This window comes from Natator depressus, chromosome 11 (assembly GCF_965152275.1).
Source record: "Natator depressus isolate rNatDep1 chromosome 11, rNatDep2.hap1, whole genome shotgun sequence".
NCBI lineage: Eukaryota > Metazoa > Chordata > Testudines > Cheloniidae > Natator > Natator depressus.
Window position 1 is genome coordinate 81,318,741 of NC_134244.1, and position 24,558 is coordinate 81,343,298.

At 48.9% G+C, this 24,558-nt stretch overlaps 2 protein-coding genes across 2 annotated transcripts; both read left to right on the forward strand.

Moving 5' to 3' along the window:
- Positions 1 to 671: 671 nt before the first annotated feature.
- On the forward strand, positions 672 to 2,545 carry LOC141995672 (uncharacterized). The gene is given in 4 exon segments (XM_074966934.1): positions 672 to 798; positions 1,156 to 1,269; positions 1,410 to 1,753; positions 1,755 to 2,545. Coding segments are annotated over 4 exon segments (1,170 nt in total). The 3' UTR covers positions 2,340 to 2,545.
- A 17,077-nt stretch (positions 2,546 to 19,622) lies between these two features.
- On the forward strand, positions 19,623 to 21,496 carry LOC141996314 (uncharacterized). Its single transcript, XM_074968295.1, is given in 4 exon segments — positions 19,623 to 19,749; positions 20,107 to 20,220; positions 20,361 to 20,704; positions 20,706 to 21,496. Coding segments are annotated over 4 exon segments (1,170 nt in total). The 3' UTR covers positions 21,291 to 21,496.
- The last annotated feature ends 3,062 nt before the right edge of the window (positions 21,497 to 24,558 follow it).

Genomic DNA, 24,558 nt, shown 5'->3' on the forward strand with positions numbered 1-24,558 from the left:
ATGATTTGAGGACTTCAATAGCTCAGACTTAGGTGAGAAGTTTATTGCAGGAGTGGGTGGGTGAGATTCTGTGGCCTGCATTGTGCAGGAGGTCAGACTAGATGATCATAATGGTACCTTCTGACCTTAATATCTATGAATCTATGAGTGCAGGGGACTGGACTTGATGACCTTGCAAGGTCTCCTCTAGTCCTACAATTCTATGGGTCTGTGAAAACAATGGGAGCTGGTGGCCACCTTCACTCAGGACAGCCTCTCTTCCACATGCCAAAGGGTAGGGAAATAGTGGCCATCTTGAGTAAGGGCATTTTGGCATCAGGCCCTCCCTCACAATGGGAGAAGGTGGCCATTTCAAATAGGGGAAAATGTGTGATTTCATAGCCAGGAATGGTGCGATCATGAGAAATTTTTCAAATCCCAGATAAGCATTGTGAGATCCAGGATAAAATCACCAGAGTTGGCAGCTCTGGGCATCTCAGTTTCAGCGTAGTAACAGCGTGCTTTTCATTTAATCTTTCCGAAATTTCCCCCCTCCTCCCAGCCCCCAGGACTGTTCCTTCTCTCTGTGGCCGAGGGGGATGTTCCCAGCTCTTTCTGCGACTGAGCTGGGGGGGGGAGAGCTGTGGCTGGGACAGCAGGTTGTAAGTGGGGGACTCTTGTTGCTGATACAGATGCCGGTGACCTTTGAGGAGGTAGCTGTGTATTTCACCCAGGGGGAATGGGCCCTGCTGAACCCGGGTCACAGAGCTCTCTACAGGGACGTCATGCAGGAGAACTATGAGAACGTGATCTCGCTGGGTAAGGATTCCTGTTCTCTTGGTGTTAGAAACTGGGCATCTTTGACGTGCCCAGGTCGGCTTCTCCCCAGGGTTCTTCCCTGATCCCTTAGATTTCAGGGGAATCAGTCCCATAGTCCCAGGCTCAGTAGGGTTAGGAAGGTGTAAAGAGTTTGCACAGTGATGCTGTACCAGAGTCATAAAATCCCCCAGTGAGTGGAGATCCCAGAATCCCCTTCTGCCCTCCCCAAAGGCTCTCCAGGAACACTTCCTATCCCTTTGGTTTAAACAAGGGCACCCACTCACCCAGCACACCTGGAAACAGCTGTCTGAGAACAACGGTAAAACTCAGCTCACTTCATTTCTTTTCCCGGAGCAGGTTTTCCAATTCCCAAGCCCAGCATGATCTCCCAGCTGGACCGAGGGGAAGAGCCATGGGTCCCCAATGTCCAGGGGTCCCAGGCTAGAGAGGTCCTGAGAAACATCCCCAGAGGTGAGAAATTGGTTAAATGGATATCATTCTTCCCAGCCATTGTTTTGGTTTGTGTCCCCACTTCTCTGTTCCATTTTCTGACCTTTCCATTCCCCCCACACAGGGACTGACTCCTGTCCGGATTCTCTCTGTCCCAGCAGGTGATGAGATGGTGAGTGAAGAGAATCCTTGTCCAGCAGGTCCTGAGAGAATGGAACCAAAGGGGACGTTGCTGGGAAGGTGTGAAGTGGATGATCCCCAGAGTCCTGGGCAGGGACAAGCCCCAGAAACTCAGTGCAGGCCAGAGAAGCAGCAGGGAAACCCCCCAGGGAAGATGCTGGGTGAATCCACTCACCGAGGGGGAGGTTCAGAGGATCCCAATGAGGCCACGATCCAGCCGAGAACCTGCACTAAGGAGAAGCGGTTTGAATGTGCTGAGTGCAGGAAACGCTTCAGTTGTAAAGAACACCTTATTAGACATCAGAGATCTCACACAGGAGAGACCCCCCTATTACTGCCCTGAGTGTGGAAAACAATTCAATGACCAATCAATCCTTATTAGACATCAGCGAACCCACACAGGAGAGATACCCCATAAGTGCCCTGACTGCAGGAAATGTTTCAGTCAGAGGTCAGGCCTTATTATGCATCAGACGATCCATACGGGAGAGAAATGGCATAAATGCCCTGACTGTGGACAAACCTTCACTCAGAGAGGGCATGTGACTAGACATCGGAGGACTCACACGGGCGAGAGACACTACGGATGCCCCGAGTGTGGAAAAAGGTTCACTTCCACCTCTGACCTTATTGTACACCAGAGAGTCCACATGGGAGAGAAACCCTATAACTGCCTCGACTGTGGGAAAAGCTTCAGTCACAGCCATCACCTTACTGACCATCGGAGAATCCACACAGGAGAGAGACCCTATATCTGCCCCGACTGTGGGGAGAGCTTCAAAAGTAAATCTGGCTTCAAAGTCCATCGGAGAAGGCACACGGGAGAGTGCCCCTATCAATGTTCCATCTGTGGGGAAAGATACAAGACCAGGACCTCTCTAACATGCCACATGAAACGCCATACAGACTAGTGCCGGCCACTTCCCCTCCTCCTCTCTGCATCTGTAGAGATGGGAAGAATCATGGGGATAATGAACAGTTGCCCAATTCCCTAGAGAATCAAGTGGCACCACTAGTGACGTGTGTGCTGTGTGTCTCAATAAGATGGAGGCACCAGGCGAGTGACATTATTATTATTACTGTATTGCAGTATTCTCTAACCCTTTCCCATCCCTTCCCAGCTATCTCTGTCAGGGGCAGGCTGAAGGATTTAGCTGAAGTTCCTTGTCCCTGTTTTCAGCCCGGGGCTCCATTCACATTATTGCATACTGGGATTATTCCTGAAATTGCCGCCCTGGGAGGCATTTTCTCCCCATTTCTGCATGGGGTGGCAGGGAGAGGTCTGAAATTTCTGGGAAGTCAGGTGTCTGTGGAGTCTTTATTGCTCATTGAATGATTTTCTCAGTATTGTTCAGTTATTTGTTCCCTCCCCCAAATTAAGATGCAAATAAAACTTCTGGCAAATCTCATTTTCCTGAGCAGCCTGGGAATTTCATTGGTTCTTGAGCTCTGGGAGGGGGAGAGGCCAAGTGTCCCAGACTGGGCAATTTGTCTCCCTCTGCAGGAATCACTCATTCCCTCATGTTCAGCCCTTTCACTGATGTCTTGGCCCATCCAGCTTTAGAAGCGGGAATGCAGGTACATCCGTGTCTTTGCTCTTGCAGCTCTGATGGCCTCTGGCTTGATCTTTGGGTCTTCCCTTCCCCTCCACAAGGGGTTGAATTGGGGCAGGAGAGAAACAGCCTCAGAAATAGAATCCAGGAGCCCTGGCCGGGTGGCAGCCTCAGAGGACACACACAGCTGGAGTTGATGGGTAGATGGACATTTCCAGATGGGGAGCAGCCCATCTCTGTCTCTCCAGCAGTGTCTCCAGCATCTGTCCCAGCTGCTGTGTGACTCCAGGGCAGAATTGTGACATTTCCCATGGACACAGAGCAGCTGCAGGGCCAGAACATCCTGTGTGTGTAAGATGGCAAAGCTGGGTAGGTGGGGGTTAGAATAATTTGCCATGCAGAGACCGTATGGAAGGGCAAACATGGGCAGCACGACTGGCTGAGGGAGACTGACAAGAGGCCGGGAGTCGGAGCCAAGGACCCAGGAGTTTTCCATGTGATAAAACATCAACAAAGGCCAGTGTGATTCTCAGGCAAAGGCAGCCCACAGAGCGGAGCAGGGAGGGGAGAGTCACTCTAGTCTCTGCACAGCTCTGGGGACACCCACCTGGGAGCCTGGACCCAGCTGGCTGCCCTGGGCCCTGAACTACCAGGATCCTGATATTCCTGTTTCATGGCTCCCATTCTGGGGGATTTCTTAATGAAACAGGACTGTGCCCAAAGAACTCCTGGGAGGGGAAAGTTGCTTCAGGCACTCTTCTGTGGGACTGCAGAGAACCGGGAATCTCCCAGGTGTTTGCCAGATCAAATTCATTAGTGCCGTATCTTCGTAATTTACCATGCTGCTCATGAAATATGCACACTTTGCAACAGCAGTACAAAAGATAACATGGATAGAGATCCAACCCTGCTCCCAAATGCAAATTACACATAGAAACAGCCCATGAGACAATAAAAATACACCTACAGAAATGAATATGTGGATCCATTTAGTGCATAAAGAAAATTAATTTCACGCAGTTCCTTTCCTGGTTTAGTCACTGACCCGGCAAATAGAGCAACTACCCGTGTCACTGAAATGGACCAATGTTCTTCTTTTTGAGCCAACAAGACAAAACACATCTGTGCCAAGGCTGGAGAGAGTTGCTTATTGCCCTCCGGTAACAATGAAAATTACAAAATAACGTGGCAAATCTTTACCCTGGTGAGACCTGCTTAATCATAAATGGTTGGGCCTCTTCAGTGCCAGGATATTCCCCCTCCTCCTGAGTGAGCCGACAGCCTGGTTTGGAGACTTTGCTCTGTAAATGCCCGCCTTAGCTTATTACTCTTCAGCATTTCCAAATATTGAACGGATGGGACCATTTCAAACAGTTGCTGTTGGTTTGTGTTTGTAGGGAACTCTTTTCATAGGTTTTATGCTACAATATAATATTTTTAAATAAAAACAGAGTTTTAAACATAGCTTTACTTTTTCTTACAATGGAGTACAGTTAGGCCCTATTTCTGAAAGGCAGTGATAAACTCATTTTATTTACACCCTTAAGCCTATATTGCAAAGGTCTGGAATTGGTGGTTACCTATTAACTGCAATTGTTTGCTCTAAGTTTAAACAACGTCTGATTAACACACAACGGTAGCGCTACAGAAGTGTCACAACATTTTATTGGCACATATTTACTGCCCCATTAGTGTCATAAATTTTTTTTTCCCCCTTGCAATTCAAAAACTTTTCTAGGGCACTAGCAATCAACCAGTTGAACTGATAGAGAACCAGAAAGAATGACTGACCTCTCACTGGCTTAAGAAGAACCATAAAAAACCCCAGACATGCTATCAGGAGCCATTTTTCCTTAGATCTCTAAGGGTGTGTCTACACAGCAGTTAGACATCTGTTGCTGGCCCATGCCCTGTGGTTGGCTCTAGCTCCAGGGCTGTTTAATTGCAGTGTAGACTTCTGGACGCCAACTGAGACCTGGGGGGCTGTGAGGTGGGAGAGTCCCAGAGCTCAGGCTGCAGGGAGCTTGGAAATCTACAGGACGCTTAAACAGCCCCCAGGTCCAGTCAGGTGGTACAGGCCAGCTATAGGTGTCTAACTATAGTGCAGGCACTAAGGCTATGCCAGTGGATAGCTGGAGATTGGGTTGCATGTCTGAGAAGAGTATGTTCTCAAGTTGAGAAGGGTGAAGGCAGGGGTTCCCAAAATATGGGCCACGGCCCCCCACTCCTTGGTGGTCCACTGGTGTAACTGCATGCTCCAGTCAAGCTCTTAATAAATGTTTAATACCGTGTGACTCATATAAGCTAAGTAAACGCTACATAAATGTCGTGTTTTGAGCTGTATATGTTGGACAGAACATAGAATAAACTCTTTCTTTCTTTCTTTCTTTCTTTCTTTCTTTCTTATTTTTTTTTAAAGAAGCTGCAATATGGCCGGTTTAATTCTCATGAGTACAGCGGTGCATATTACTGCAAAGTGACCTAGCAACGTACACACAAGTCTGCCATTTACAACTGTAAAAAACAGCCAGCAGTATTTCAGTCTAATCGGGGGGGTCACTTTTTTTTTTTGGAAAAGGTTTTGAGAAGGGTGCATGGGTGGAGAAGATCATCAAAATCATGGACCAGCTACAGCAAAACGAAATGAGCCAGCCAATAACATAAAGTAAGTGTAAAAATGTAAGATGAGACATAGTTGAAGTTTGGAGTCTTCTTTATGGGGTCAGATGAGAACCCATTGCCTCAGTGTGTTATAAAGCAAAAGGAAACCTGCACGTTGTTTAGTCACAGTGTTATAGTTTATACCGATGTAACAGTTAGGATTATTTTTCCTCCAGAATTGTGAATACTGGGCCACTGTGCCTATTGCAGCTGCACAGGCAGACCTCGGGGGAAAAGTTTGGGGACCCCTGGGTGAAGGGCGTAGGCCACCATGTAGAACAAGTGCATAAAATCGTTCATGGTGAATTTCTTGTAGTGTTGAATTCAACTTTTATAAAACTATTAGTGGGCAAAATCCTGAACTTCAAGAATGAAAAACATTATTGACTTAAATACGAAAAGAAATCATTATCAAAGAGTTCAGGGCCTGCCTGGCAGGGCAGCTGATGGGGGGGGCAAAGAGGGCAGCTGCCCCAGGGCCCAGTGATTTAAAAGGGCCTGGGGCTCCCAGCCCCTGCCGCCGCCACAGCAGTAGCGGCAGTGGCTGGAGCCCTGGGCCCTTTAACTCATAGCAGGAGCCCCAGGTGCTGCGCGCTGGACGGTGCTGAAAGGCTGGCTGGGGGAGGCTAGCCCCCAGCCCCGCCACTTCTGCCTGAGGCCCCGCCCCTTCCAGCATACGTGGGGGAAGAGAAAGGCCAAGCCATGATGCCAACATCCCTCATTTTGTACCCTCAATCCATGTGCCTGTATGTCACCTGCCCAGACATGTCTTGGTGAGCTTCGCTGTGTCACAATGATGGACTAACCCCCCATTTATATTAACATATCTGACAAGACATACAAGTGTGTTGTCACTAACAATTTACAGCATGAGGTGTCATTAAGAGATTGCTAGCAATGTTCATTTTTAAATTTCTAACTATGAATGGGCTCCCCCATCAGTTCCTGCAACCCTGGCTGGCTTGCAGACCTCTGTGTGAATTAAGCAGCAGGCAGTCTGCCAGGGAACCTCCACCAAGTGTCTCTATTACCCTTTATGGTGCATCACAACCTAGCAGCAGTTATGTGGCCCCCCCTTCCTGCTCCCTGGTTCAGCCTTTTATACTGCTGCTTTCTTCTCAGCACTGAACTAGTGACCTCATCAGGCCCCCTACAGGTGCCAGTGATCCCCTCTGTCCTTCCTAATCCAAACTACTCCGTCCCTCCTCCTCTAACTGCACCCGGTGCCCTGGGTGCGCTCAGTGACCAGGGTGCTGGCTTTCAAAGGGCTCAGCTTGTAGCTGCTAACAGCCCCGTCACAAGGCCATGATTGTGTAGGTGACCATGTAGTGAGAATAACACCAAATGTAAACTGTTACCTCGTTATTATATTCAGAACCCAGATCTGCCAGTATCTGCTCTGGACAGCCATGCTGATATATAATTTTCACATGTTCTCTTTCCACCTCACGTGCTGTCAAGTTGGAGCGCATTAAATCAGCCCTGGGCACTCTAAACTGGAGGTGTCCACACTGGCAAGGCACTTAGAGCGCCCCGACACCACAGCTGGAGCACTCCTGGTAATCCGCCTCGGCGAGAGGCGTGGAGCTTTCTGCGCCCGGGCCAAAGCGCCGCGGTGCCAGTGTGGACGCCCTGCTCTGTTGCTGCACTCTCATCGGCCTCCAGGACGTGTCCCACAATGCCTGTTCTAGCCACTCTGGTCATCGGTTTGAACTCTACTGTCCTGGCCTCAGGTGATCAACTGTCAGACCTGCCCTTAAAATTCTCTGGGAATTTGGAAAGTCTCCTTCCTATTTATTCAGCAAGGCGTGGAGTGCTCTCTGCGCATCTTTCCAGGTGACCATGCCTCCACGTGCCAGGCGATCCCCAGCTGTTACCAGATGTGCCCGTTACTTTGGAGTATGCTCATTTATTAGGGTTACTTTTCGGGGGGCAAGGGGGCAGCGTTCTGTAATTCTATCGATGTACTGCTTGTGTTTTCATATGGAGCTCTACTTCTCCCTTCTGCAAGTCCCCTCCCAATGGAGCTATCCTGCAGGACCTAGGTTCCCCAGGGCTGGGTTCCTCCAGCCCCAGAACCAGATGAACACACACACACATTAACAGAGCAAGTCTGAGTGGACCGGGTCAATCAGCACTTTCAAGCCGACCCCTTATATGCCACAGGTACCGCACAGGAATAGAGTAAGCCTGAGCAGGCGGGGTCAAACAGCACTTCCAGGCGGCCACCCTCCTATGCCCCTGGACTCAATTGTCTGGATCGAGCAGCACTTCCCAGTTGCCACCCTCGTATGTCCCAGGTTCAGCACGTCCCTATCCCCACTTTCACGTTACAATTGTTCTGGTCGTAACCCACTTGATGAGCAAACCCCACAGGATTTTTGGGCACTACAGGGATCTTTAGCTTAGATAAGAGAAGCGTTGCTGCAGAGTAAATGAGGAAGCTAAAAACACAAAAGAGTAAAGTTCAGAGAGAGAGAGAGAGAGAGAGAGAGAGAGGGAAGCAACCAACTTAACCATAAAAGTTATTTATTGAATAATAGTGATAACTACACAAGGAGAGCCTAAACAAACAGAGTTTGGATCCATGCATCAGAACACTTACTTGAACATAGGTAGGAGTTTTTGTAGAGAAACAACAATGGTTCAAGGGAGAACACTAGATTTGTTTATCGGTAAACTGATGACCAAGGGTTTTCTTTAGGCTAGACCAGGGGTCTCAAACTCAAATTACCAGGAGGGCCACATGAAGACTAGTACATTGGCCCGAGGGCCGCATCACTGACACCTTGCCCCCGCTGCCCCTGCCCCGACTCCACCCCTTCCATGAGGCCCTGCCCCTGCCCCGTCTCTTCCCACCCCTTCCATGCCCCCATTCCAACCCCTTCCCCAAAGTCACCACCCCAACTCCGCCCCCTCCCTGCCCCTATTACAAACCCTTCCCCAAATCCCTGCCCTGCCCCGCCTCTTCTCCACCTCCTTCCCAGAGCACGTGACTCCCCGCTCCTCCCCCCTCCCTCCTGGAAAGGGCTAAGCGCCGCCAAACAGCTGTTTGGCGGCAGGAAGCGCGTGGAGGTAGGTAGAGGAGTGGGGACATGGTGCACTGGGAGGGCGGCGGGGGAGAGGAGCTTGGCGGCCGCAGCAAATAGCTCCGCGGGCCACGTGTTTGAGACCCCTGGGGGAAACAATAGGAGCTGATCACTCTTGGCTATGGGTGGTGTTCCTTCCAGGGAACTCACAATGCAATTAGTCTCCTTCAGTATTCTGGACATCAGTCAAGGATTTATTACTAGAATTGGTCTGATAACTGCTGAGCTGGGTGTGTGCAGGCGTAGGTTCATTAACATTTGGAGCAGAGATCCCCCATGATGCCATGCTTCCCTGCTTTTCTGCTCCCAGAGTTCAGTGCGGTTCCTGCCTTGGAATTTCTGTTCTCCATTCTATGTGCTAATGGAGATGCCTCCCTGTCCCATCTCTGATGCAGATGAGGCTATGAGAGTTGCCTTAATCTTGTCACCATTGTCAGGAGGGGTCTAGGTGTCTCTCACCACCCTTCACTGCTCTCTGCAAGTCTTTTCTCTGATCGGTGTTGGTTCAAGCAGAGGCTGGAGTGGAGGGGTGGGTGTCCTTCGTGGGTCAGACAGGCAGGATACTCCCCAAGAACACAGAGCTGACTGGTATCACAGCATGGAGCAATGCCGAGGTGCTAGACCTCTCAGCATTTGGGGAGAGGAGGCTGTGCAGTCCCAGCTGCACTCCAGCCGTAGGATTACGATACATCAAGGGCCATGACCGAAAGGGGCCATGACCAGGACTCAGTGCAGTGCAGTGTGAAAGTGAAGGAGATGCGGAATGCGTACCACAAGGCGCGGGAGGCAAACCACCGCTCCAGTGCTGCCCCCATGACCTGCCGGTTCTACAAAGAGCTGGATGCAATACTTGGGGGCGACCCCACCTCCACTTCAAGGAGCACCATGGACACTTCACAGGCCATGCCAGCCCAGAGTGCAATGAGCCAGGAGGAGGAAATCGGGAGCGAGGGTGCTGAGGAGGAGTGGAGCTCAGAGACAGAGGATCAGCATCCATAGATGTATGCAGCCAGGAGCTGTTTTCAAGCCCAGAGGAAGCTAGCCAGTCGCAGCAGCTGGAACTTGGGGAATCGCAAAGATCAGAGGAGGCACCCTGGTAAGCGCCTTTGATTTTGGGAAGCGAGTTGTTGGAGAGAGGAGGGTTGGGGGGCAAGGAGAGTTGCAGAAAGCAGGCTTGGGTCTCTGCGGTGCCTAGAAGTAGAACAGGGCATTGATGCACTCTCTCACATCTTGGTAATCAGCCTCACAGATCTCATTAAAGATCTCATGCAGATACTGAGCAATCCGGTTCCATAGGTTCCTTGGCAACGCTGCTGTGTTCATTGTCCCATTAAGGGTAACATTCCCATGCCATTGTGCCAGTCTCGTCTCGTAGCTAGTATGCGTGGCGATATCATCGTCGGACTCCTCATCGTCACTTTGTAGTTTAAGGAGTAACTGGACTGCCATTTGTGAGGTGTTAGTGAGACCCATCAGCACATTCTTCACCAGGTCAGGCTCCATTCCAACAGACCGAAGAGGCAGACAGAGCACACAATACAGAAACCACTGAAAGATGCTGCCAAACGGAGATGGAAGCAATGGGGCTGCTGGGATGTGAAGAGATGAATGACGGGGCATTGGGACAGGACCCAGGATGCCCCGTGATCCCCCCTTCTGCCTTCCCACAAGCCCTTAGTGGCAGAAGGAGAAGAGGTGCTCTGTGGGATAGCTGCCCAGAGTCCACCTCTCCGAATGCCACAGCAAGTGCCGCAAGTGTGGCCACGCAATTGCGCTGGCAGCGGACAGTGTGAACACACAGCAGCGCTTTCCCTGGAGCGCTCTCTGATGGGTGGTTTAACTCCCTGCACTTTACATCTGCACATGTAGACATGGCCTCACTGGCTTAAGCTACACCAAAATAAACCACTCTGGACCACGATAAGCGCTTTGTTGTGCAAGTGTGGTCGTGCACGCGCGCTGGGAGAGAGCGCTCCCTGTGCTCCTGGTAGTCCACCTCCACGAGGGGAGTCGCTCGGAGCCTGTCCACACTAGTGCCTTAAAGCACTTAAACTTGCTGTACTCGGGGGGTTGATTTTTCACACCCCTGAGCCAGCAAGTTAGAGCGTTTTAACTTGCCAGTGTAGACATGGCCTGAAATTGTTGTTTAAACCAATTTAGTTAAACCAGAGCAAACCCCTGTGTGGATGCTCCTCTTATTTCCTTTTAAATGCATCTTATGGAGGTTTACAATGACCTGATTCCTAATTGACTTGAGATGAGCTGAAATAAGCCTTGTTCAAACCGAAATAAGAGTGTCCACACAGCCTTTTGCACAGGTTTAACTAAATGGATTAAAAAACTTATTTAAGGCTTGTCTCTACGCAGGCCATTTGTCCAGTTTAAGTTGGACAGTGCTGGTTTTGGAAAGGTTTGTCCCTGTCTAGTACCATACATGGTTTTGTCTGGTATCATTGTGGAGGACACCATTTTGCAGAGCTTGCCACGCTGCTTCTGCCAGCATGACCTCGGACACACTGGTGGGAGCAGGGTGGCACACTCTGCAAAATGGCTTCCTCTGTACAGCTTGACTTCATATGCACAGTGCCTGCAAAGTCATGGCGGCGGGGCCAGGGTCACACCAGTGAGGGCAGGTTCATCCTGTTCCTGAAGTTCTGGAATGTCCAGTATTTTAGGGATGGTCATTGACCACCCTATATGTCTACACAGCGGGGTTAAACTGGATTAATTTGAATTAATCTGATTTTAAAATGTATGCGCACACACACTGCAACCCTTCACAGCACACTAGTTCTGTGGTTATTGTGAACTCTGGAGTCCTCTTGCAAAGTGGGCTACCTATGCTTCAAATAGTTCTATCCATCTGTTGTCTGTGTGCACACAATCCTGCTGCTCATCACTTTGACAGTCCTCCAATCGCTATTCCACACTGCTTTTCAGGCAACTGTTACTGGCCTGTTTACGTGTGTGCCCTCCCCTGCTCTGGTGTCTAGTTCACCGGATGACCCAACCCCTGTTTAAAAGTTGGGATGGGGCCAAATTTTGCCTATTTGCTCCTGAGTTTGAATGTATCACTATTGTTGAACATTACCCCAGGAGCCCTACGGCACCCCGTGAGCAGCCTCTGGGAGCCATTCTGAGACCTGGATAGCATTGCCATCGGGGAAGGATCGTTGGTTCAGGAAGCTCTTGTAGCCAGTCACTGCCATAGAGATCTGGCTGTGGACGTTGCTAAGTTGATGCCCCTGAGAGGCGATGACTGGGATGCTGACCAGAGCCTGATAAAAGAATTTACATCACTGTTACACACAGTGACCAGCATGAGAGAGACCTTTATCTGCCCCGATAGGCTCCCACTCAGCGTTATCTGCCGGCGGGGCTGTATCTATGCAGTGGGGAGGAAGTAGCAGGGGGAGTCAGTCTGGAGGATTCCTAGGTCCCCTCAGGGCCATTAACTGTGTTATCTGACTCTGAGATGGGAACATCTCTGCATTTCCAGCCTTTGGGGGAGTCTCTGCCCATGGCAGGGAGTGAAACGGCCACAGGGGGCAGCAGTGAGTGCCGGGGCCCTGCTGTAGGGGCCACCCTGTGCTGCAGACTCAGTTGTGTGGTGGAGCTGGTCCCCACGTGATGGAGGGATGGGTAGTGGGGAGAGCTGGGGAAAGGAATTTGGTAGCTGAGCCAGGGGCAGTGGAGTGAGAGCCCAGGCCCAGGGCTGTGTGAGCGAGGGTAAACGGCACCAACTCATGGGAAGGTGCCCCCAAGCAGTTTGTCTCCCAGGGGCACCACATGTTCTCACCACATGTTCACCCGACCACATGTCTCCTCCCCAACTCCACGTCCTTCGCCTGGGCACCTTCCTGTACAGCCACACACCTGACCCCTCCTTGCCCTGCTCTGTACCCAGCAGCTCCCCCCCTCAGTGCTGTCTCTGGGGAGGGAGCGGGGGAGCCTGAGCTGGGTGAGTGTCGTGCTGAGGTCAGGCAAGGGAGGCTGGAAGCAGGTTGGCTTTGTGGTGTTAAAAGGGCTTCACTGTACACTTCTAGTGACATGGCTGATTCAGCAGACGGTGCAAATGGCTTACCAGCCACACACACTATGGGGGTCATGAGAGCCTCACAGACATTCACTTTCCTTTTTTTTTATTTAAATCAGATTTTTGAGGAAAAAAACCTATCTAAAGATAGTTTTAATTAAGATGTATTATATCTCATCATGGAACAGGGATTATAAATTCTAATTCTATAGTATGAGACAATATATTCATGTCATGTTTAAGAAAAGTTTTGTAAATGAGTTCCAGTAGTTCATGGAGTAGGGACCCAATCTTATGGGGTTCCACAGTCTTCTGTATAGATTATTTAGGTTAAATCTTTCTGTCTACCCAGTGGGGCTCAGTGCTCAGTCTAGAAGATACCATCAGAGATGCTTAGTTTTTCAGTTCTCAAACTGTGGATTTGTGTCTCCAGAGATAACATGCTTGATAACAGCAAAAATGTTTTAAAATAAATAAATAATATATAGACGTGAGAAATAACAGACCTCAACTCTATTGTCCCTCTGCAAATTTGTGTACACAGAGTCAATCCCTTACCTCTCTTTAAAAGTGAAAAGTTTCAAAAAGTTCAATGAATAGAAGATTGTTGGGGGCAGAATAGATCTGGACAAGGAGAAGAAGTCCGGAGATAAATGTGAGAAGCGAGGGACATATACTTTTTTGTTAAAATATTATGTTTGCTGTTGAAGAAAAAAATCCAGAATACTTAATGTTGTTGTTTTAGTTAAATAAAACAATTTAAATGTCTGTCTGGTGATGTTCTCCTCCTAATACAGCCTGGCAAGAAAATCCTCCAAATATTAATGATTAACTTGTTGAACTGGAGATAGTTCACCTCCCAGTGACTTCATAAATATCTGCTTCAATTATCTTTAGTAAATGAAATAACCAAACAATCATTCATTTTCTGATTTGCTGTAAAACTCATCTGAAAAGTTTTCACAATAGATCACGGTTTAAAAATGTATAGTGTGTACCTTCTAAAAATGAAACCTACATCTATCTCTGAGTTGTGAAAAATATGTATTAAGGTTATAACAATCAACAAGAATGCACTTTTATGTAGAAAACCATGATTAAATCGAGCCTTCCTGACCAGTGATTTAAATTGTGATATAAATCAAATCCACCTTGCCCGCTGTGCTCTTGCCCCTGGCCCTTTCATTCCCCAGGGGGGACCACCAATATGTTTGGCGCCGGGGCCACAAAAAGTTAAACCGGCCCTGCTTAGAGCTACTTCCAGGCACTGCACACAGAGCATGGCAGGCACCACATCCACCAATGGATAAACAGATTTAAAATCCCTGCCATTGGGGAGAGAAGGGAACAGGAGAGAATCCCAGGGACAAATGCGAGTTGTGTGGCTGTTGCCCAGCTAGACGGTGCTGTAAGGACTGAATAGAACAGAACAGAACAGAACATGGAGGAGCGGTGCTGTCTGGCTGCTAACGGGGCAGTTGGCCGGATCTCGACTGACTGGGTTAAACTCCCAACTACTCATTAAATACTGATATAAAATCCCCTGCAGCCTGTGCCCCATTTCTCCAAAAGATTAAATAATTAACTCAACCCAGCCGCCAATCACTTGCCCCTTCCCTACTGCTGTCTCCCCCAACTCGCCAAAGGAGCTTCCTGCTCCATCCCGCTCCCTGCCCAGGCATTACCTACAGCATCCATTCTGCCATGTCAGTGACTGGGCTGGGGCATGGGGGGGCATCGTTAAGTGCAGATTTTCAGCTACTCTGGGCGCTGACTGTGGGGAGCAGGGACCCAGTCACACACAGAGCACCCCCCCTTGGGGGAGGAGGGAGTGACCCCTCATCCTGCTGCATCTGGGGCTAAAACCAGATCAGGTCTGGCCAAGTGTCCCACTAGCAGCTGGGAGACCCCGTTTCCAAATGGGGAAGGCTCCTGGCTCTGATGGTCACCACCGACAGGTCAATTCTAATGAGTGTAGAGGGGGAAACAATTTGATTCTGAGACATGAGGGGAAAGTTGGTCACTGGGGGTTTGACCCCCTTTCCCTGGAGCCCCCCAACATGGAGAATGACTCAGGGCAACAGCTTCCCTCCAGAAAAGGAGAAGTTGCTGCACTTAAAACATGAGGGGGGAAAACCCCAATCTGAGAGAATTTTCTGTCAGTAAGTCATAATTATATGGGAAAGAGCAAAGCCAAAGGAGATTTTATATCAACATTCAATTATTATTGAGGAAAGGATGGGGGTCTGATTGATGTAAAGGTGGAAACAATCTGATGCTCAGACATGAGGGGAAAGTTGGTCCTTTGGCGGTTAGCTCCCCTCCCCTGCACTCGGGTAATGACTGAGGGCAACAGTTTCCCTTCAGAACAAGATGTGGTGGCAGACAGGGACTGGGGAGCCCAGAGCCGGAGAGGATTTTACATCAGTATTTGAGAATTAGACAGAAAGTCTGAGGAGATCTTATATCAATCACCAGTAACGAGAGAGAAGGGGCCGAGGTGAAGGGTGTTTTACATCTAATTTGGGAATTCAATGGGAAATGGGGGAAATCTGTGGGGGTTTGGTCAATATTGGGTTATCAGAGAGAAAAGGGCAAAATCCAAGGGAACTTTCCATCCACACTCAGGGATGTGCTGGGATGTGCTGGGTCCCTCGGCCCTAGAATCATAGAATCATAGAATATCAGGGTTGGAAGGGACCCCAGAAGGTCATCTAGTCCAACCCCCTGCTCGAAGCAGGACCAATTCCCAGTTAAATCATCCCAGCCAGGGCTTTGTCAAGCCCGACCTTAAAAACCTCTAAGGAAGGAGATTCTACCACCTCCCTAGGTAACGCATTCCAGTGTTTCACCACCCTCCTAGTGAAAAAGTTTTTCCTAATATCCAATCTAAACCTCCCCCATTGCAACTTGAGACCATTACTCCTCGTTCTGTCATCTGCTACCATTGAGAACAGTCTAGAGCCATCCTCTTTGGAACCCCCTTTCAGGTAGTTGAAAGCAGCTATCAAATCCCCCCTCATTCTTCTCTTCTGCAGACTAAACAATCCCAGCTCCCTCAGCCTCTCTTCATAAGTCCTGTGCTCTAGACCCCTAATCATTTTTGTTGCCCTTCGCTGGACTCTCTCCAATTTATCCACATCCTTCTTGTAGTGTGGGGCCCAAAACTGGACACAGTACTCCAGATGAGGCCTCACCAGTGTCGAATAGAGGGGAACGATCACGTCCCTCGATCTGCTCGCTATGCCCCTACTTATACATCCCAAAATGCCATTGGCCTTCTTGGCAACAAGGGCACACTGTTGACTCATATTCAGCTTCTCGTCCACTGTCACCCCTAGGTCCTTTTCTGCAGAACTGCTGCCTAGCCATTCGGTCCCTAGTCTGTAGCGGTGCATTGGATTCTTCCATCCTAAGTGCAGGACCCTGCACTTATCCTTATTGAACCTCATCAGATTTCTTTTGGCCCAATCCTCCAATTTGTCTAGGTCCTTCTGTATCCTATCCCTCCCCTCCAGCGTATCTACCACTCCTCCCAGTTTAGTATCATCCGCAAATTTGCTGAGAGTGCAATCCACACCATCCTCCAGATCATTTATGAAGATATTGAACAAAACCGGCCCCAGGACCGACCCCTGGGGCACTCCACTTGACACTGGCTGCCAACTAGACATGGAGCCATTGATCACTACCCGTTGAGCCCGACAATCTAGCCAGCTTTCTACCCACCTTATAGTGCATTCATCCAGCCCATACTTCCTTAACTTGCTGACAAGAATACTGTGGGAGACCGTGTCAAAAGCTTTGCTAAAGTCAAGAAACAATACATCCACTGCTTTCCCTTCATCCACAGAACCAGTAATCTCATCATAAAAGGCGATTAGATTAGTCAGGCATGACCTTCCCTTGGTGAATCCATGCTGACTGTTCCTGATCACTTTCCTCTCATGTAAGTGCTTCAGAATTGATTCTTTGAGGACCTGCTCCATGATTTTTCCAGGGACTGAGGTGAGGCTGACTGGCCTGTAGTTCCCAGGATCCTCCTTCTTCCCTTTTTTAAAGATTGGCACTACATTAGCCTTTTTCCAGTCATCCGGGACTTCCCCCGTTCGCCACGAGTTTTCAAAGATAATGGCCAAGGGCTCTGCAATCACAGCCGCCAATTCCTTCAGCACTCTCGGATGTAACTCGTCCGGCCCCATGGACTTGTGCACGTCCAGCTTTTCTAAATAGTCCCTAACCACCTCTATCTCCACAGAGGGCTGGCCATCTCTTCCCCATTCTGTGATGCCCAGCGCAGCAGTCTGGGAGCTGACCTTGTTAGTGAAAACAGAGGCAAAAAAAGCATTGAGTACATTAGCTTTTTCCACATCCTCTGTCACTAGGTTGCCTCCCTCATTCAGTAAGGGGCCCACACTTTCCTTGGCTTTCTTCTTGTTGCCAACATACCTGAAGAAACCCTTCTTGTTACTCTTGACATCTCTTGCTAGCTGCAGCTCCAGGTGCGATTTGGCCCTCCTGATATCTTTCCTACACAAAGACATCCCCCTATGAGCTCCTTCCTCTGTCTCCTGCCCTCCCAACATCCTCCTGTCCAATCTTAGGCCTCCCTCCTGCCTCCACCCCTCTTATCCCCCTGCACCCTCCTCAATCTGCCTCCTAGCTGCTGTCACAGATCCACAGGATCGGTGCTATACCCCCTAGCTTTTAAACAGTCCCTTGGAGCAGTGGTTCTCCACCAGGGGCACACATACCCCTGGGTGTACACAGAGGTCTTCCAGGTGGTACCAATTCATCCAGATCACTGTCTCTCAGCCTGGTGATTGCACCCGCCCTGGGGGGTCACAGGATGGTTTTAGGGGGGTCCAAAGTGCAGGGCTGGCATTAGGAGATGGCAAGCAGGGCAATTGCCCAGAGCCCCCATACCAAAGGGGGCCCTGCAAAGCTAAGTTACATGCTTCAGCCCTGGGCAGTGTTCCCCGGCATTCAGGAGACGCTGGGAGGGAGGTGAAGGAGTTGAGGGACGGGGAGGAGTTGATCCGTGGGGCCCGTAGACCCCCTGGAGTACCCTTGCAGATCCCCAGGGTCCACGGACCCCAGTTTGAGAAACGCTGCCCTAGAGTGATCCAACTCTGCTTCTTCATGCTGTGTGCTCTGCCCAGTGAGCCAGGGTCCCGGGCAGAGACCTGTCCACTCTCCAAGGCCCAGTGCACCTCAGCCAGGATTTGCAGTGATACCCAGCAGCCCTTTCCAAACGAGAGCAGGGTTTTTTTTAGTAGGGCTGTCAATTAATGGCTGTTAACTCACGTGATTAACTCAAAAAAATTAATTGGGATTAAAAAAATGTGGATTTTTTTTACATTTTCAAATATATTGATTTCAATTACAACACAGAATACAAAGTGTACAGTGCTCACTTTAGATTATTTTTATTACAAATATTTGCACTGTAAAATGATAAACAAAAGAAATAGTATTTTGCAATTCGTCCCCTATAACTACTGTAGTGCAATTACTTTATCATGAAAGTGCAACTGACAAATGTAGATTTTTTTTGTTACATAACTGCACCTAAAAACAAAACAATGTTCAACTTTAGAGCCTACAAGTCCATTCAGTCCTACTTCTTGTTCAGCCAATCACTAAAACAAACAATTTTGTTTACATTTACAGGAGATAATGCTACCTGCTTCTTATTTACAGTGTCACCTGAAAGTGAGAACAGGCATTCACAAGGCACTGTTGTAGACCACATTACAAGACATTTACGTGCCAGATATGCTAAACAGATGTATGCCCCTTCATGCTTCGATAGCCATTCCAGAGGACATGCTTCCTGCTGATGATGCTCATTAAAAAAATAATGCATTAATTAAATTTGTGACTGAACTCCTTGGGGGAGAATTGTATGTCCCCTGCTCCATTTTACCGGCACTCTGCCATATGTTTCATGTTATAGCAGTCTCAGATGATGACCCAGCACATGTTCTCATAGACTCATAGACTTTAAGGTCAGAAGGGACCATTATGATAGTCTAGTCTGACCTCCTGCATATTTGGGGTTGGGAAGGAATTTTCCTCCAGGGCAGATTGGAAGAGGCCCTGGGGGTTTTTCGCCTTCCTCTGTAGCATGGGGCACGGGTCACTTGCTGGAGGATTCTCTGCACCTTGAAGTCTTTAAACCATGATTTGAGGACTTCAATAGCTCAGACTTAGGTGAGAAGTTTATTGCAGGAGTGGGTGGGTGAGATTCTGTGGCCTGCATTGTGCAGGAGGTCAGACTAGATGATCATAATGGTACCTTCTGACCTTAATATCTATGAATCTATGAGTGCAGGGGACTGGACTTGATGACCTTGCAAGGTCTCCTCTAGTCCTACAATTCTATGGGTCTGTGAAAACAATGGGAGCTGGTGGCCACCTTCACTCAGGACAGCCTCTCTTCCACATGCCAAAGGGTAGGGAAATAGTGGCCATCTTGAGTAAGGGCATTTTGGCATCAGGCCCTCCCTCACAATGGGAGAAGGTGGCCATTTCAAATAGGGGAAAATGTGTGATTTCATAGCCAGGAATGGTGCGATCATGAGAAATTTTTCAAATCCCAGATAAGCATTGTGAGATCCAGGATAAAATCACCAGAGTTGGCAGCTCTGGGCATCTCAGTTTCAGCGTAGTAACAGCGTGCTTTTCATTTAATCTTTCCGAAATTTCCCCCCTCCTCCCAGCCCCCAGGACTGTTCCTTCTCTCTGTGGCCGAGGGGGATGTTCCCAGCTCTTTCTGCGACTGAGCTGGGGGGGGGAGAGCTGTGGCTGGGACAGCAGGTTGTAAGTGGGGGACTCTTGTTGCTGATACAGATGCCGGTGACCTTTGAGGAGGTAGCTGTGTATTTCACCCAGGGGGAATGGGCCCTGCTGAACCCGGGTCACAGAGCTCTCTACAGGGACGTCATGCAGGAGAACTATGAGAACGTGATCTCGCTGGGTAAGGATTCCTGTTCTCTTGGTGTTAGAAACTGGGCATCTTTGACGTGCCCAGGTCGGCTTCTCCCCAGGGTTCTTCCCTGATCCCTTAGATTTCAGGGGAATCAGTCCCATAGTCCCAGGCTCAGTAGGGTTAGGAAGGTGTAAAGAGTTTGCACAGTGATGCTGTACCAGAGTCATAAAATCCCCCAGTGAGTGGAGATCCCAGAATCCCCTTCTGCCCTCCCCAAAGGCTCTCCAGGAACACTTCCTATCCCTTTGGTTTAAACAAGGGCACCCACTCACCCAGCACACCTGGAAACAGCTGTCTGAGAACAACGGTAAAACTCAGCTCACTTCATTTCTTTTCCCGGAGCAGGTTTTCCAATTCCCAAGCCCAGCATGATCTCCCAGCTGGACCGAGGGGAAGAGCCATGGGTCCCAATGTCCCAGGGGTCCCAGGCTAGAGAGGTCCTGAGAAACATCCCCAGAGGTGAGAAATTGGTTAAATGGATATCATTCTTCCCAGCCATTGTTTTGGTTTGTGTCCCCACTTCTCTGTTCCATTTTCTGACCTTTCCATTCCCCCCACACAGGGACTGACTCCTGTCCGGATTCTCTCTGTCCCAGCAGGTGATGAGATGGTGAGTGAAGAGAATCCTTGTCCAGCAGGTCCTGAGAGAATGGAACCAAAGGGGACGTTGCTGGGAAGGTGTGAAGTGGATGATCCCCAGAGTCCTGGGCAGGGACAAGCCCCAGAAACTCAGTGCAGGCCAGAGAAGCAGCAGGGAAACCCCCCAGGGAAGATGCTGGGTGAATCCACTCACCGAGGGGGAGGTTCAGAGGATCCCAATGAGGCCACGATCCAGCCGAGAACCTGCACTAAGGAGAAGCGGTTTGAATGTGCTGAGTGCAGGAAACGCTTCAGTTGTAAAGAACACCTTATTAGACATCAGAGATCTCACACAGGAGAGACCCCCCTATTACTGCCCTGAGTGTGGAAAACAATTCAATGACCAATCAATCCTTATTAGACATCAGCGAACCCACACAGGAGAGATACCCCATAAGTGCCCTGACTGCAGGAAATGTTTCAGTCAGAGGTCAGGCCTTATTATGCATCAGACGATCCATACGGGAGAGAAATGGCATAAATGCCCTGACTGTGGACAAACCTTCACTCAGAGAGGGCATGTGACTAGACATCGGAGGACTCACACGGGCGAGAGACACTACGGATGCCCCGAGTGTGGAAAAAGGTTCACTTCCACCTCTGACCTTATTGTACACCAGAGAGTCCACATGGGAGAGAAACCCTATAACTGCCTCGACTGTGGGAAAAGCTTCAGTCACAGCCATCACCTTACTGACCATCGGAGAATCCACACAGGAGAGAGACCCTATATCTGCCCCGACTGTGGGGAGAGCTTCAAAAGTAAATCTGGCTTCAAAGTCCATCGGAGAAGGCACACGGGAGAGTGCCCCTATCAATGTTCCATCTGTGGGGAAAGATACAAGACCAGGACCTCTCTAACATGCCACATGAAACGCCATACAGACTAGTGCCGGCCACTTCCCCTCCTCCTCTCTGCATCTGTAGAGATGGGAAGAATCATGGGGATAATGAACAGTTGCCCAATTCCCTAGAGAATCAAGTGGCACCACTAGTGACGTGTGTGCTGTGTGTCTCAATAAGATGGAGGCACCAGGCGAGTGACATTATTATTATTACTGTATTGCAGTATTCTCTAACCCTTTCCCATCCCTTCCCAGCTATCTCTGTCAGGGGCAGGCTGAAGGATTTAGCTGAAGTTCCTTGTCCCTGTTTTCAGCCCGGGGCTCCATTCACATTATTGCATACTGGGATTATTCCTGAAATTGCCGCCCTGGGAGGCATTTTCTCCCCATTTCTGCATGGGGTGGCAGGGAGAGGTCTGAAATTTCTGGGAAGTCAGGTGTCTGTGGAGTCTTTATTGCTCATTGAATGATTTTCTCAGTATTGTTCAGTTATTTGTTCCCTCCCCCAAATTAAGATGCAAATAAAACTTCTGGCAAATCTCATTTTCCTGAGCAGCCTGGGAATTTCATTGGTTCTTGAGCTCTGGGAGGGGGAGAGGCCAAGTGTCCCAGACTGGGCAATTTGTCTCCCTCTGCAGGAATCACTCATTCCCTCATGTTCAGCCCTTTCACTGATGTCTTGGCCCATCCAGCTTTAGAAGCGGGAATGCAGGTACATCCGTGTCTTTGCTCTTGCAGCTCTGATGGCCTCTGGCTTGATCTTTGGGTCTTCCCTTCCCCTCCACAAGGGGTTGAATTGGGGCAGGAGAGAAACAGCCTCAGAAATAGAATCCAGGAGCCCTGGCCGGGTGGCAGCCTCAGAGGACACACACAGCTGGAGTTGATGGGTAGATGGACATTTCCAGATGGGGAGCAGCCCATCTCTGTCTCTCCAGCAGTGTCTCCAGCATCTGTCCCAGCTGCTGTGTGACTCCAGGGCAGAATTGTGACATTTCCCATGGACACAGAGCAGCTGCAGGGCCAGAACATCCTGTGTGTGTAAGATGGCAAAGCTGGGTAGGTGGGGGTTAGAATAATTTGCCATGCAGAGACCGTATGGAAGGGCAAACATGGGCAGCACGACTGGCTGAGGGAGACTGACAAGAGGCCGGGAGTCGGAGCCAAGGACCCAGGAGTTTTCCATGTGATAAAACATCAACAAAGGCCAGTGTGATTCTCAGGCAAAGGCAGCCCACAGAGCGGAGCAGGGAGGGGAGAGTCACTCTAGTCTCTGCACAGCTCTGGGGACACCCACCTGGGAGCCTGGACCCAGCTGGCTGCCCTGGGCCCTGAACTACCAGGATCCTGATATTCCTGTTTCATGGCTCCCATTCTGGGGGATTTCTTAATGAAACAGGACTGTGCCCAAAGAACTCCTGGGAGGGGAAAGTTGCTTCAGGCACTCTTCTGTGGGACTGCAGAGAACCGGGAATCTCCCAGGTGTTTGCCAGATCAAATTCATTAGTGCCGTATCTTCGTAATTTACCATGCTGCTCATGAAATATGCACACTTTGCAACAGCAGTACAAAAGATAACATGGATAGAGATCCAACCCTGCTCCCAAATGCAAATTACACATAGAAACAGCCCATGAGACAATAAAAATACACCTACAGAAATGAATATGTGGATCCATTTAGTGCATAAAGAAAATTAATTTCACGCAGTTCCTTTCCTGGTTTAGTCACTGACCCGGCAAATAGAGCAACTACCCGTGTCACTGAAATGGACCAATGTTCTTCTTTTTGAGCCAACAAGACAAAACACATCTGTGCCAAGGCTGGAGAGAGTTGCTTATTGCCCTCCGGTAACAATGAAAATTACAAAATAACGTGGCAAATCTTTACCCTGGTGAGACCTGCTTAATCATAAATGGTTGGGCCTCTTCAGTGCCAGGATATTCCCCCTCCTCCTGAGTGAGCCGACAGCCTGGTTTGGAGACTTTGCTCTGTAAATGCCCGCCTTAGCTTATTACTCTTCAGCATTTCCAAATATTGAACGGATGGGACCATTTCAAACAGTTGCTGTTGGTTTGTGTTTGTAGGGAACTCTTTTCATAGGTTTTATGCTACAATATAATATTTTTAAATAAAAACAGAGTTTTAAACATAGCTTTACTTTTTCTTACAATGGAGTACAGTTAGGCCCTATTTCTGAAAGGCAGTGATAAACTCATTTTATTTACACCCTTAAGCCTATATTGCAAAGGTCTGGAATTGGTGGTTACCTATTAACTGCAATTGTTTGCTCTAAGTTTAAACAACGTCTGATTAACACACAACGGTAGCGCTACAGAAGTGTCACAACATTTTATTGGCACATATTTACTGCCCCATTAGTGTCATAAATTTTTTTTTCCCCCTTGCAATTCAAAAACTTTTCTAGGGCACTAGCAATCAACCAGTTGAACTGATAGAGAACCAGAAAGAATGACTGACCTCTCACTGGCTTAAGAAGAACCATAAAAAACCCCAGACATGCTATCAGGAGCCATTTTTCCTTAGATCTCTAAGGGTGTGTCTACACAGCAGTTAGACATCTGTTGCTGGCCCATGCCCTGTGGTTGGCTCTAGCTCCAGGGCTGTTTAATTGCAGTGTAGACTTCTGGACGCCAACTGAGACCTGGGGGGCTGTGAGGTGGGAGAGTCCCAGAGCTCAGGCTGCAGGGAGCTTGGAAATCTACAGGACGCTTAAACAGCCCCCAGGTCCAGTCAGGTGGTACAGGCCAGCTATAGGTGTCTAACTATAGTGCAGGCACTAAGGCTATGCCAGTGGATAGCTGGAGATTGGGTTGCATGTCTGAGAAGAGTATGTTCTCAAGTTGAGAAGGGTGAAGGCAGGGGTTCCCAAAATATGGGCCACGGCCCCCCACTCCTTGGTGGTCCACTGGTGTAACTGCATGCTCCAGTCAAGCTCTTAATAAATGTTTAATACCGTGTGACTCATATAAGCTAAGTAAACGCTACATAAATGTCGTGTTTTGAGCTGTATATGTTGGACAGAACATAGAATAAACTCTTTCTTTCTTTCTTTCTTTCTTTCTTTCTTTCTTATTTTTTTTTAAAGAAGCTGCAATATGGCCGGTTTAATTCTCATGAGTACAGCGGTGCATATTACTGCAAAGTGACCTAGCAACGTACACACAAGTCTGCCATTTACAACTGTAAAAAACAGCCAGCAGTATTTCAGTCTAATCGGGGGGGTCACTTTTTTTTTTTGGAAAAGGTTTTGAGAAGGGTGCATGGGTGGAGAAGATCATCAAAATCATGGACC